This window comes from Pongo abelii, chromosome 4, assembly GCF_028885655.2.
Source record: "Pongo abelii isolate AG06213 chromosome 4, NHGRI_mPonAbe1-v2.0_pri, whole genome shotgun sequence".
Classification (NCBI taxonomy): Eukaryota; Metazoa; Chordata; class Mammalia; order Primates; family Hominidae; genus Pongo; species Pongo abelii.
In genome coordinates, this window is record NC_071989.2 from 187,863,332 (window position 1) to 187,878,490 (window position 15,159).

Consider the following 15,159-nt stretch of genomic DNA (forward strand, 5'->3'; position numbering starts at 1 on the left):
ACAGTTGAAAGGATTATAATGGAATACCAGGAATAATTGTATGGCAACAAATTAGACAACTCAAATGAAACAGAAATTTCTAGAAAGACACAAACTACCAAAAGTGATTCAAGAAGAAGAAATATAAAATCTTAATAGACTTATAATAAGCAAAAAAGCCCCACAAAAAACTGAATTCATAATATAAAATCTGGCCACAAAGAAAAGCTTGGGCCAGAGGTGTTCACTGGTGGTCTATCAAACATTTAAGACAGAGGTAATATCAATTCTTCACAAACTCTTCCAGTAGAAGGAATAGGAAGAACCACTTTCCAATTTATTCTATGAAGCCAGTATTACCCTGAAACCAAAGCCAAAGACATCATGAGAAAACTACAGAATATAGGTACAAATGCCCTTAACAAAAGATTAGCAAAACAACTTTAGGAACAGAGAAAAAGAATTATATACCATGACCAAGTGGGATGTATCTGTGGAAGGCAAGGTTGATTTAACATTTGAAAATCAATTAATATAATAGACAATATTAATAGGATAAAGGACAAAATTTATGTGATTATCTCAGTAGATACAAAAAAGATATTCAATAAAATCCAATACCCATTCATGATAAAAAAAACCTCTCAATAAATTAGGAATAGAAAGCACCTTCCTCAATCTAATAAAGTGCATCTATAAGAAGCTTACAGCTAACATCATACTTAATGGTGAAATACTGGATGCTTTTCCTATAAGATGAGGAATAAGGCAAGCATGTTTGCTCTTGCCATTTCTAGTCAGCATTGTAGGGAAGTTCTAGCCAGTCCAATAATAAAAAAGAAGGCAGTCCAGATTTAAAAAAGATAAATAAAACTGTATTTATTCACAAATATGAAGAAAATACCAGGATGGGCACGGTGGTTCATGCCAGTGGTACCAGCACTTTGGGAGGACAAGGTAGAAGGATCGCTTGAGTCCAGGAGTTTGAGACCAACCTGGGCAACATAGCAAAACCCTGTGTCTACAAAAACAAAACAAAACCAAAATAGCCAGGCATGGTGGCATGCACCTGTAGTCCCAGCTACTTGGGAGGCTGGGGAGGGAGGATTGCTTGTGTCCAGGAGGTTGAGGCTGCAGTGAGCTGTGATTATGCCACTGTATTTCAGCCTAGGCAACAGAGTGAGACCCTGTCTCAAAAAGAAAAGAAAAGACAAGACTGAGGAATCCGTTAAAAAAAAAAAAAAAAACAGCTACTAGAACTAATAAACATGTTGAGAACATTTGAGGACCCAGGATTAAGACACAAAAAAGCAACTGTACTTCGCTATACTAGCAATGAACAATATGAAAATGAAATTAATAAAACTAGTCCATCAAAGAGAATAAAATGCTTAGGAATGAACTTAACAAAAATGTGTAAGACGTGTATGTTGAAAACTACAAAACACTGCCTGAGAGATATTAAAGAAAGTCTAAATAAATCAAAAGACATTTCATGTTCATAGACTGAAAGACACAATATTGTTAGGTATCAGTTGATCCCTGATTGATCTAATAAATTCAATGTGACTTTTCTCACATGCCAGTAGGCCTTCTTGCAGAATTGACAAGATGTCTTAAATACTTATATGGAAGTGCAAAAGACTCCGAAGAGGCAAAACAATTTTGAAAAGTAACGAAGTTAAAGGACTTCGTACTCCCCGATTTCCAAGCTTACTAAAAGTTATAGTAATCAAGATAGTTGTGACACTAATGCGAGGAAAGATGTAGGTCAATGGAACAGAATTGATAAAAAAAATTCTTCATTTGTGATCACTTGATTTTTATCAACATACCAAGGAAATTTTATAGGGAAAAGACAGCCTTTTCAACAAATGATGTTTGTTTTCAAGAAATTATGCAACAAAATGACAATCGGATATCTACATGCAAAAAGATGAATTTAGACCTTCATGTCACACCATACATAAAAATTAAATCAAAATGGACCATTGGCCTAAACATAAGAGCTAAAACTGTTACACTTTTAGAAAAAAAAAGGAAATCTTCATAGCCTTCAGCAATTTCCCAGGGAAAGGGTAGCTTTTTCAACACACGGCGCTACCATGTTTGGACATCAAGATGCAAAAAGATCAACGTGTATCCAAACTTCACTTTATATACAAAAATTAACTCAAAATATAGACAGAAATGTAAAACCTAGGAATATAAAACTTCCAGAACAAAACATAGGAGAAAATCTTTGTGACCTTAGGTTGAGTGAAGATTTCTTAGATACAATATGAAACACACAGTCCATAATAGAACAAATTGATAAACTGAACTCTAGTAAAATTTAAAACTCCTGCTTTTCAGAAGACACTGTTAAGAGAATAAAAAGAGAATAAGAATACAAGCCACAAACTGGGATATTTGCAAAGCATATTTTTGGTAAATTACTCATAATATATAAAGAACTCTCCAAACTAAATAAGAAAATAAAAAACCTAATACAAATTTTGCAAGGTTTCACAGATGCCTCACCATATATGCACATATACATGACAAATAAGGGCATGAAAAGACATGTCCATCAACTGGTAAATAAACAAAGTAAATATATCTGTACAATGGACTACTACTCAGTAATAAAAGGGGATGAACTATTGATGTACTCAATAACACGTATGAATCTAAAAAATTATGCTGACTGAAAGCAGAGAGTAGATACTGTTTAATTTCATTTTATGAAACTTAAACAAGAGACCAGTAGCTGCCTGGGGACAGGTGTGAAGGCGAGATTACAAAGGAGCAGAAAGGAATTTTGGGAGCGATGGATAGGTCCTCTGTCTTTTTTTTTTGAGACAGAGTCTTGCTCTGTCGTCCAGGCTGGAGTGCAGTGGTGCGATCTCAGCTCACTGCAAGTTCCACCTCCCGGGTTCAAGCAGTTCTCCCTGCCTCAGCCTCCCGAGTAGCTGGGACTACAGGCACGTGCCACCACACCCGACTAATTTTTGTATTTTTAGTAGAGATGAGGTTTCATCATGTTGGCCAAGCTGGTCTCGAACTCCTGGCCTCAAGTGATCCACCTGCCTCGGCCTCCCAAAGTGCTGGGATTACAGGCATGAGCCACCATGCCTGGCCAGTTCCCTGTCTTGATTGTGATGATGGTTTCCCACTTATATACAAGTTTCAAAATTTGTCAATGTATACACCCAAATATGTGCAGTTTATTAGATATCAATTATACCTCAAAACTATTTTTAAAAATTGGGTATGCATTTTATGTATGTTTGCTTCTTTATTTCATTTTTCTATAAATTATTCTTTATTCATCCACAATGAAGTAAAAACAGTACGTGGCTTCAAAACTAACAGAAGGCTAAAATGGAATGGGGAAAAAAGCAGCCAATCCAAAGGAAGGTGAGAAAGAAGCGGAGAAAGAACACAGAACAGTCAGGAGGAACGGAGAGCACAGAAGGCAGCCAGAGAGTGCTGGCCGCAGGGATGGCATTAGATATAATGAACTAAATGGTCCAATTAAAGGATTAAAATGTTAAGCTATATTAAAACTGATACGTCTATGAAGCTCAAATAGAGCACATAGGATACAGAAAATTTGAAAGTAAAGGAGAAGTTATATCATGCAACCTTTAACAGACAGCAAGCTGATGTAGCTATACTGGACTAACATTGGGGGAAATTTGCAAGACAAGTTATTTCTGGGAATAAAATCAGTCAATTCATTAAGATAAAAGGATGATGTCACCAAGAAGATAACAGAAATGTGTGTGTTCTCAATGCGGTTTCAAAATAGTGAAAAGCTCATTCTTTAAAAGAAGGGTAAAAATGGGCCAGGTGCTGTGGCTCACGCCTGTAATCTCAGCACTTTGGGAGGCCAAGGCGGGCAGATCACCTGAGGTCAGGCGTTCAAGACCAGCCTGGCCAACATGGCGAAACCCTGTCTGTACTAAAAATACAAAAATTAGCTGGGCATGATGGCGGGCGCCTGTAATCCCAGCTACTCGGGAGGCTGAGGCAGGAGCATCCCTTGACCCAGGAGGTGGAGGTTGCAGTGAGCTGAGAGCGTGCCAGGCACTCTAGCCTGGGCAACAGAGCAAGACTCGGTCTCAAAAATAAATAAATAAATAAAAATTAAAGAAGGGTAAAATGGACAAAACTGCAATTGAAATGGGAGAAACAGTAAAATCCATGATCAGTGGGAGCTACTGAAACAACTTTCTGGCTGGGTGCAGTGGCTCATGCCTGTAATCCCAGTCCTTCGGGAGGCCAAGGCGGTCGGATCACCTGAGGTCGGGAGTTCAAGACCAGCCTGGCCAACATGGCAAAAACCCGTCTCTACTGAAAATACAAAAATTAGCTGAGCGTGGTGGTGGGTGCCTATAATCCAAGCTACTCATGAGGCTGAGGCAGGAGAATCGTTTGAACCCGGGAGGTGGAGGGTTGCAGTGAGCCAAGATTGCGCCATTGTACTCCAGCCTGGGCGACAAGAGCGAAACTCCCTCCAGAAAAACAAACAACAACAATAACAAAAAAACAAACCCCAAAACCCCCTAACTTTCTATCAAACTGATAGAACAAGGAGACAACAATATCAAGATACAAAATATTTCAATAACAAATTAACAAATGTGACATCACGGGCATATATAGATACTATCCCCAACAACCACCAATTCCACATTCTTTTAGAAGGCATGGGAATACTTACAAAAATTGGGACAGAAGAAATCTCCTCTGCCTTCCTACCCCTGTTTCTCCCTATACCTGCTGATAGCAACAAGGGCCAGAGATAAGGGAGTTTTCTTTAGAAGTGGAACACGAAGCCCGGGCGCGGTGGCTCACGCCTGTAATCCCAGCACTTTGGGAGGCTGAGGTGGGCGGATCACAAGGTCAGGAGATCAAGACCATCCTGGCTAACACGGTGAAACCCCGTCTCTACTAAAAATACAAAAAATTAGCTGGACATGGTGGTGGGTGCCTGTAGTCCCAGCTACTCGGGAGGCTGAGGCAGGAGAATGGCATGAACCCGGGAGGCGGAGCTTGCAGTGATCAGAGATCACACCACTGCACTCCAGCCTGGGCGACAGAGCAAGACTCCATCTCAAAAAAAAAAAAAAAAAAAGCGGAACACGAAGTATAAGTTAGGTGACCAAATTTAACAAATAACAACACAGGATTCTCAGTTAAATTTGCATTTCAGAGAAACAAAAAAAAATTTCTTAGCATAAATATGTCCCATTTTCATGCTAAAAAAGAAGTGTGTGTGTTGTTTCTCTGAAATGCAAATTTAACTGTGCATCTAGTATTTTTTCTGGAAACCCTAATCATAGGAGAGAAGGGATCGTCATCAGGGAGGAGATGTCTGGAGACTCTTCATCTCTTCCCTGAACTAAAGGTTTGGTTGGAGCCCTTGGCTCAGTCATGTGACTTGGAGAGCCGACCCGTGGGGAGCTGGGAGAGGGAACCTTTCTTCGGGGTGCCTTCTGCCCTTTGCATGGTTCTCCCTTGAGCAGCCATGGCTCAATGCTCCCCGGCGCCCTGACCTCTCAGCCTTTTGAAGGCAGCACCTCCTTCCATTCCACCCACGTTCCAGCCAGGCACGGGCACACGTGTAATGAAGACAACAACAAACACAGGCATGATTTGCAAAAACACAGACATTTTAACTTTAATAAGTTATAAAAGTAAGGAGTCAAATTTTACATTACAGAACAAAGATGTATTGATTGCTGTATCGGTAAGCCAGAATTTTGTGATTTGAGTTCAGCACCTTGATTCAGTATAGTGGCTACCTGTCATACACGAGGGAGTAGAATCATAAAATGCTTCATCTGCTAAGATGTTGCTATTGAGCACCATTTATATACTCAAAACAAACAGAAAAACCTTAAAATACAAATGAAAGGCTTATACATAAAATTCCATGGGTTTTCCAAAAGGAGTAAATCAGAGAGCTGGGTTCCACAAATCTAACACGAGTCTGCCCACGAAGGAGAAGTGACTCAGGGACACTGTTGCAGATTTTCTAGTGCAGCGGAAGGTCTGAGTCTCATCATGCGGTTAGAAACTCAGCTAGAAGGCATCTGTCTGCCTCCTCTGGGCGCCAGGAGCGCCTCAGATGCAGAAGAAGCTGGCTTGCGAAGATCAGGACTGTTACTAAGCTGGTTCTCCAAGTGGTCCCCAGCTCAGAGGAGATTTGCGTCGTTTCTCAGAGCCCGGTGAACGCTGGCATTCCTTGGACAGAGAGACTTTTGAGGACCATCCGGCTCTAGAGGACTCTTTTGATATATGGCTCAAGGATTGAGGATGGCACAGAGGGTCATGGCCGTCAGTCCCAGAGGGCACCTTGCTCCCTTCAGCAGAAGACAGGTGCCCAGGGAATGTCCCAGCTGGGCCTCTTCCCAAAGGCTTCCAGCCTCAAGTCAGGAAGCCCTGCTCTGCTGAGATCTTGGAATGGACTGTTCCCATCCAGAGACCCCTAGGCTGGGTAAACCGAGTCATACTCTCTGCCTAGCATTAGTCCTGAACTTCCTCCACATCCTAGGACAGACCCAAGTAAGAACTGCCCAGTTCTTCAGCCTGTGAATAGCACCAGCTGTCCTGGATTCAACCAACAATGGAAAGCCTCGGACTCCATTTCCTAATTACAGAGGCAGGATTGCACACATGCTCTAAACCACATCTTCTTAAGGAAGGGGTACTATGAGAGATACTCAGAAAGGTTTTCTCCAGTTTGGTTCTCCAGGAGACACGGGGACAGTGCGCAGCATGTATGGGATGCGGTGGCAGAGGGCGGGAGGCTAGCCATCGCCCAGGTGGAGACTGAAGCATCAGCCCAGATTCCGTTCTTGCTGGTTCCTACATCGTCATTTTGTCCCTTGGATCATACACACAAACCCACCCACACATGTGCAGCCTCAGACAAACATACTTAGCACCTCAAAACTCAGTAGAAGGTAGCCACTATGCTATCATCCTGAGCCTCATCCATATAATGGGGAAATAAACAAGAACAAGTTCTCGAAGAGTGAGGATTGGTGAGAGTACACAGCCTCTAGAAGTTTCTTAAACAGGAAAAGCTTAAGAATTATGTGTCAGGCTAAGCCCAGCTAAGGAGCTGATGTGCCCCTGGGTCTTGTAATCCCAGAAAGTTTAAGCTTCACGTTCACAAAATATCAATGCGGTGAGAGGTAAAAACGAGCCACTCTTCTCCCATCCGCCCCCACTCCCTTCCTCCTATTTCTCTCTTACTCGCATGTTGCTCACAAAGCACCATTCTCTGGAAAATAGGAGCTATTAAAGTTTTCAAGGAGCAAAAGACAATGTAGGCTCTCCCCATCTCCCACCCTATGCCCCCATCAGAGGCCATGTTTTGCAGGTCACTGCTGGGTTCTGGAGCTTCTGAGAGACAGAGGCGAGGTGGGGCAGGGCGGGACAGGGAAAGCCCATTCCCAGCAAGCAAGCAAAGCCCACAAAGCCCAGAATCCCGGAACCCTTAGGCTTGGCCGTAGGGAGATTCCAGGCCCTTGAACCGCTCACTGAACCTTCCCAGCAGAGCACGTGCCTCTCTCATCTTTCTCAGGTACTTGGGGAGGGAAGAGGCTCTCTGGGGAGCCCTGGAGCCAAGGTGGCCAGGGAAGAGTACAGGAGCTCTTCCCCCAGAGCCTGGAAGGCAGCCGGCAAGGCCGGGGTTAGTGGACAGGGAGAGGCCTGGGAAAGCACCCCACTGTTTTCTTGGCATGGACCCTGTTTAGACCTATCCTTATGTCCCGTTATAGGATTCTCATTACTTTCGCAGGTGAAGAGGACAGCTGCAGAGCTCAGACTCAGTGGAGACATTCAGATGCAGTACAACATGAGCACCAAGTAGGTCAGAAGGCCTTTAGTTCTTAATTAGCAAGACTGCATCAGGCCAAGTGGAGGCCTCCTTAAAATATTCTGAGTTGACCTTTAAAGATTGAGTTTTTTCGTGCAAAAATCTAGACTTCTTCTGAAAAAGGACACTGTCTGGCAAGGCCAGGGATAGTGGAGCAGAGATGAAGAGAGATACAGATTTCACAGTGGCAGCAACAGCCAGAGCCAACAATCAGCTCCAAGTGGGTGTGGCTATCAGGGCGGTCATGGTCCCCAGCGGGCCACTACACTCACCCTGGTCGGCTGCCTGGCCCTGGAAGACAATTTGAGTTCATCACCTCCACTTCATTGTACTCATCTCGGCAACTGGTCAGTTATGCAGTGAATCACCATTTCTCCTAAGAGTCCCACAGGCTGTGTCTGGGGATCAGTAGGGAATGTCATGCATCACTGCCAAGGAAAGGAAGGTTCCCAATCACTGCTTAGCAACTTGGGGCCTATTTTTTTCTCTCAGAGTGATCCCTCTTGCCCTGCCCTCACTGATGGAGGCTGTAGAACCTCTATATTCCTCTCCACTGCACACCTGACACCACCGCAGGATTTGGTCGCTCCTGGGCTGGGAAGCACACGTGTTAACCTAGTTACCACATGCTCACACCTATCTTTCTTACATCATTCCCCCTCTTTGTTTTCTCAAAACTTTTTGGAATCAGGAATTTTGACTTCATCTCCATGACACAGGATTTGCTATCACATGGAATATCTCTATAAGCAAGAAAAAAATGCTAGTGATGCTATCTTTCCATTTTATTAGAACTTCCCGAGCATCTCTTTCTTCCGCATCTCATCAATGAGCTCTTGGATTCTTTGGTTTCTGGTCTTCTCATATGGGCTCGGTCGTCGAGGGATTAGGTTGGGTGGCTGGACTTCATCTTCCAGGCCATGGATTTTGTAGGGTTCATCTACAGCATTGGTTTCTGGGTGATCCTCTGTGGCATTGGTGCTGGAGGCATTAAGAGGGACCTCCAGGGGGGTGCTTGGTGATGGCTGCACCTCCATGGCTAGAGTGGGCACTGGGAGGGTGGGCATGAACACGTCAATGTCGTTGTGCTTCCCAGGCGGTGGTTCTATCCTACCCTCCACGTTGGTGAGGTTGTTGTGCAGGTTACAGGACTTGCAGCACAGCTTGTTGTAGCCTGGGATGGAGCAATAGCGAGACAAGACTTCCATCCTACAGAATATTGACTTGTCGCCTTGGCAGTGGCCCTCTGAAAAAGAAAAGTGGGACAAATAACCAAAGGACAAGATAAGGGGGACTTTGTCCCCCCACAGGGTGCAGCTTGCTGGAGGAGGCATATGGAAGAGCCCAGAGACAGCACAGAGGCAAGTGAGCCCAGGCAGAAAGTCTGTGTGGGTTCAGTGTCAGAGCATCCCCAGCGCAGGCAGCGTCCAGGGATCCCTGCCCAGAAGTGCTGACACACAAGCTGTGAGCAAGGCTTCCCTCTTCCAAGCAGGCCCCAGCTGAACCTGGATGTTTCAGTATCTCTTAAAGTTTGAGAAAGAAATGAGGCCCATTTGTTCTTACAGAGTGATTCCAAACTCATCTTAAAGAATAGGACTTTATCACATCTTCACATTTGACATCCCAGTGGTAACCCCAATGAAATTCTGTGGCAAGGCTTGACTCTACAATAATCTATAAGTAGTAACTATAACAAAATTAAACCTAAAAGAGCCAATTCCTAAGACCCAATATAGCAAATCCCAGGGCCGCTGTGGCCCCACCATGCTCCACAACTCCCAGATGTTGCCCCCATTCTGACCCAAATGCCCCAGATGATCTTTTAACTGAACAGCACCTAAAGGAAAGTTAAACATCACCCAAACCTGCATGGGCTTTCTTACACTTGCCTTAACTTGCCCGACAACCTCATGTCCAGCCTCCACTCCATCCCCCTACAACACCGCCACCTTGCGCATCCAGCCATTTCCTAAAGAAACGTGCTGCCCTCACATAGATTAATCGTTCCACCCTGCACATCTTTCTCTTTCCACCCAAGAAACTGGTCATCTGTGGTCCAGCTTACATGGAGAATCCCGACTCTCCACAGAAGCCACCATTATCTCTCACTTTCCACCCAGCCATCTTCTCTCCAGCCCATCTCGACCTCTGTCTGCAGCTAGGTTCATTCAACCCATCAGCTCTTCTTGCGCTCACTCTCTCTTTACTCTCTGTCTTCTTCCCAAGTTTTCACCCCTTCTCTCTCCCCATCCCCTCATTCCACAGCACAAAAATTAAGATGATTTTAAAAAATTCACTCAAGAAGAAAGAATAAGTCATGTTACGGGAGATACTTGATCCACTATAAATTCCAAATCACTGACCTCCGTGAGCCCAACACCACCTGTTGTGGTCTCTGCTCAGCCACTCTCTACTCTCCACAGTGATGACTTCAGACCTTTCCCACACAAACCCCCGATGTGCCCTCCTTTTCCCTCACTCTCCTTAGTTGAACTCATCTACTATTGAAAGGAAGGAGGGAGAGGGTGAAAGGAAGGAGGAACTGAAGGAAGGAAAGAAAGGAAAAAAGGAAAGGGAGGGAGGGACAAAAGGAAGCAAGGGAGGAAGAAAGGGAGGGAGAAACGGAGGGAGAAAGGGAAGGAGAAAGGGAGGGAGAAAGGGAGGGAAAAAGGGAGGGAGAAAGGCTCAGGCTTGAAGTCCCTGATCTGTCCGCTTCCCCTCTCCAGCCTCCCTCTGGCCTTAGACTCCTTGCTCTGCATGGACCTCCTTTTGGCCACAGGGCCTTTGCACATGCAATGCCTCTCTCCTGCCTCCAGCTACCACCCTTCCTCCTTCAGGGGCAGCTGGAGCACATTTTCCTCAGGCAGGCATCGCCTGACCTCCTTGAGCAGGTAAGGTCTCTGCAGCACGAGGTCTCAGCAGCTGTGCCTTCCCAGCCAAGCTCACGTCTAATTGTCAGATGAGTGACTAGTGCCAGACTTTTTCATTATCCTGAAAGCTCCACAGGGCAGAGCCCCAGAGCCTAGAACAGTGAACCAAATAATGCATAAAGGCCTTAAAAAGATAAGGTATGAAAAAGATCAATGTGAATAACTGAGGAAGTTCAAAACGGGGAAATTTTGAATCTGAAAATGGCAAAGCTCCAGGCAAGAAGAACGCAGGGAGGCCCATGCATCAGAGGGCGCCCAACTTCCGCCCTGACCTTCTAAGTGGCCAAAACAAGGAGAACACATGACTGGCTGCAGGGTCCACCATGAAAAGGGAGTTAAAACCCATCGGCCATCAGGAGAAGTGGGGATCTCCCTGACACTGAGCCCAAGAACCATGCTCACAGTGCCAAGGAGGAAGGGTGAGGGCCTGGTGCCCAGGGGAGATGCCAGAAATCAAATCGGAAGATCCTGAGATGTGGCTGTCAGGATTTTGAAACTGGCAGAAGGCTTTTCTCAGACAAAAATCTTACATAGATGCCCAATATATGAAACAGATAGACTCAGACTGCTGATGATAGTACTGTTTGAAGGTGGGTGGAGGAGACACAGAGCTCCCATCCCTGCCCCACCCCATCCTCTGCAGCAGCCTGGTTTGTGAAACCACTGAGCCCCACCCTCAGGGAAACACAGGGGGTTCTGGATAAGAGCTGATGGCGGCCTCCCCACTCCCTACCCCATAGGCTTTGACAAAGGAGGGAGCCTGGGCCTGATGGTGCTGGGAGGGACACCCCGGCTGCACACTGCCCCCTCTCCTGTTGCCCATGGTTTTTCCTTCACACAGATAAGGCTGGTGTTACACATTTATCCACATCTCCACTCCCTCACTGTCTCCCCCACCAGGCTGGGATCCCTGAAAAGCAGGAATCACATCAGCCTGGTACAGTGGTGGGCCACCTACGGCTAGTGTGCCAAGTCCCTCCCTCCACCTGATTTCGTAAATAAAATTTTATTGGATCAGGGCCATGCCCATGCATTTCTTTTTTTTTGAGATGAAGTCTTGCTCTGTCGCCCAGGCTGGAATGCAGTGGCATGATCTTGGCTCACTGCAACCTCCGCCTCCTGAGTTCAAGAGCCTCCCGAGTAGCTGGGACTACAGGTGCGCGCCACCATGCCCGGCTAATTTTTGTATTTTTAGTAGAGACAGGGTTTCGCTATGTTGGCCAGGCTGGTCTCGAACTCCTGACCTTGTGATCTGTCCACCTTGGCCTCCCAAAGTGCTGAGATTACAGGTGTGAGCCACTGTGCCCAGCCCATGCATTTCTTATCTGTGGCTGCTTTCCCACTATAAAGGCAGAGCTGAGTCCTGTGACAGAGACCACGTGGGGTCCAATGCCCAAAATATTGCCTACCTGGCCCTTTACAGAAAAGGTTGACTGAGCCTGGGTCAAGTGCACTTCTAGGTCAGAGCCAGGCACGAGACAGTGCTCCGTAAATGTCCACTGAGTGAGGGGCGGCAGCCCCAGGTGGGGTCCCCCTTCCACCTGGTCTACATACTGGAGTTCCATGTCTGATTTTCTCCCAACAGTGGGCAGCACTGCTCTTAGTTTGAAAAAATAAAAATACGTCAATGAATAAATACAAAATTGAAATAAAATCCTGGCCAAGAGCTTGACTATGCAAATAGCCCACGAAAATTTCAAAATAGCCTAGAAAAATTTCAAAGTCATCATGACCAACTGATCTTAAAGATACCCCAGGTTTGTGCATTTTTAAGTATTATCACGGACCACAGAGAAGAGTGATGCGCCTGAGGCAATGACTGGTGATGCCTCTCCGCCAAGATGAACGCTGTGGTTTTATAATACTCGGTCTTCGGCCACTTCCAGTAGCAATCAAGTAGTGAGACCTATTGTCTTCCAGTGAATGACAATCAACCATTGAGAGTAAACACAGTTTTCATAAACTTAAGTCACTGTGGGCTACACCTGAACAGCACCTGCATTATTATTTGCTTAGTCATATCCTTTAAATTACTCCTTTTTACACTTAAAATTTGTTTTAGGAGAAGACCTTATACTATTACCACTCATGGAAAACTACTGCAGTGAACAAAGGTAACCCTAAAATAGGAATACAAAAAAAAGTTTTAAGTCCTTTTAAGTCAATTTCAAAGTCAAACTTTAACTCATCGAATTCTAGAGAGACTCCTGCCTGCCAAGCTCTGAGCTGAAGGGAAATGAGCAAATGTGAGAGAGGCTAAAGCTGGTAGCAAGTGAGGCTTTCTTCCTGAGGTCACTGTAAAGCATAAAGAGAACTAGGAAGGGACCGCTCAGCGCAGTGCAGCCCCGGCTATGTTTATGCACCACCGAATCACCTTCCATTTCCCATGCTTTGGAAAATGCTGGATGGAGAATACCTCATTCTCATTTCTCAGTAAACGAGTGGTAGGCTCAGGCACCCATGCCAACATTCAAAAGGTCATGCAGCTGGTTAAAAAAGCAAGAGGCACCCTCCTCCAGATGTGCCCTCCTCGGCACCTGGGCTGTAGGCGGTGTCTCTAGCTCTGGCCTAGGGGCCTCTTAGCGGGAATTGCTCCTGACCCATCTCTGGGAAGAGAGACTGAGTGGAGAGAAGCACTGTCAGACCCAATTTTCCCTGATGCTTCTTGTCTCCCTTAAGCTGCGATTCCTTTTGATGATCAATGATCTGAGCTCTGGGCAGGCTGAACTCAGCCATCGCTACCATGGTTGCTCCCTCCCCAGGCTAGCCCCTGTGCCTGGCCCTGTGCCCAAGGCCTGTCCCCATGATGCTGGGCTGCTCCCCACTGTTCTCTCTCATGGCCTTCCACGCTTTCTTCCCTCTCCCTGGTGGGACTCCTCAGTGGTACAGAAAAGGGAGGAGTGAGACTTCCATGGGCATGACACAGCCCGGGCCCCAGGTCAGGAGGTCCCTGTTGAACCCAGACCCTCTTTCTGGCCATTGTCAGCAATGTGAGAGAACACAGGCCCTGCGGCTGCCTGGGAAGACCTTGGAAGACACGGGCAGGCCAGTTGCCCAGAGAGCCACCGCTGCCCTGCCCCTCTCCTGACCTGGGCTTTCCCGGGGCTGGCCTAGACCCCCACCTGAGCCAGATGGGCACCTCTCCCTTCCTGAACAAGTAGCCCAAGGCTGAGAACTGTGCCTGGAACCAGGGTAGTGACCTGCTGGTGGCTCATGGCAGGTGACCTGGAACAGCAATGTCTGGGCTACTGACCCCACATTCCCACTCCACCAGCTCTGCTCCCAGGTTGAGGAGAAACCCATCTCGGGCCCTTTTCCTGACGAGGATACCTCCATATAGAACCTAGATATTCTTGCGAGGTGCTCATTTGACATGATGCAAAACCCGGAGTCACGGTGGGGTGTCTGCACGGTTTGCTATCAGATTTTGGAAAATACCTGGGGAGGGGCCCTAAGTATCTATGTTGGGCAGTGGGGAGTGGGGCAGTAAAGTCATTCAAATCAGAAGCCGGGGTAATTAATGCTACTGAGTGAGGCCCCACAACTCCTCAGTGTCTGGGCCATGAAAAAGAGAAGGAGCCATCAGCTTGCCAAACCCACGCACCCAGTTTTATGGAACTTTTATTGAGTTTATTTGTGGGATGCATGACAGGAGGTCTTTCCATCATTAGTAAGAATAAAAGGTCATTTTCACAGTCACTTTGGCACACGCTAACGTCTCATAAAAAAAAAAAACCAGAAAAGCAACGACAATGGAACCTATAGAATACGTCATTAAATACATACAAAACACTAATAAAATATCCCTGAAAAACCAAAGTGCATATGCCCAGGACAGTATTGCACCTTCCCCAGTCGCGCGTGTCGCTCGCATGGCCTCGTCAAAGTTGGAAGTTAACAGTCGTGAGATTAGTACGCAGGTGCACACCAGTTATTTACAGAACAGTAGTCAGAGCCGCAGGAGTAGGGGCCGGCCGCCCGGCAGGGGTGCGGTGTGAACAGAGGCGGTGGCTGGGGTGGAGGGGCGGGGAGGAGTGCTACATGGATCGCGGCTCAGGGCCCAGGGGGTCGCCCCCTGGGTGTAAGGCCGCGCTGTGGAGCACCCTCGGGGGCTCCATGCAACAGTCAGCGCCGACTGGCCCAGTGGGCATCAGGGCAGACTCCAGTCCGCAGAGACGGGCCGTGCGCACCGCTCAGCCCAAGGAGAGAAGCCGTCTGCACTTGGAAACCTTAACCTTGGCAAAAGGTGGATGAACGCACCAGCTCCCCTACACCTTCCCTGCCTTCTACCTGGGCCACGTTCCCCCTCTGAAGCAGCAGTTAGCAGCCAATCCTGTTACCTTTCAACTTTAAGGCATTTTCTACATAGTT

At 46.4% G+C, this 15,159-nt stretch overlaps 2 protein-coding genes across 3 annotated transcripts in view; one reads left to right on the forward strand and one right to left on the reverse strand.

The window, feature by feature from the left end:
- The window catches only part of ZNF354C (zinc finger protein 354C), a 61,220-nt gene that overhangs the window by 38,610 nt on the left and 7,451 nt on the right, over positions 1 to 15,159 (forward strand). The gene's annotated exons all lie outside the window — the stretch shown is intronic.
- The window catches only part of ADAMTS2 (ADAM metallopeptidase with thrombospondin type 1 motif 2), a 237,810-nt gene continuing 228,272 nt past the window's right edge, over positions 5,622 to 15,159 (reverse strand). For both annotated transcript variants that reach the window (XM_009241356.4, XM_024246986.3), the window contains one exon: positions 5,622 to 9,104. In XM_009241356.4, the coding sequence (XP_009239631.4) occupies positions 8,647 to 9,104 (458 nt within the window). In that variant the 3' untranslated portion in view covers positions 5,622 to 8,646. The remainder of the gene's footprint in view (positions 9,105 to 15,159) is intronic.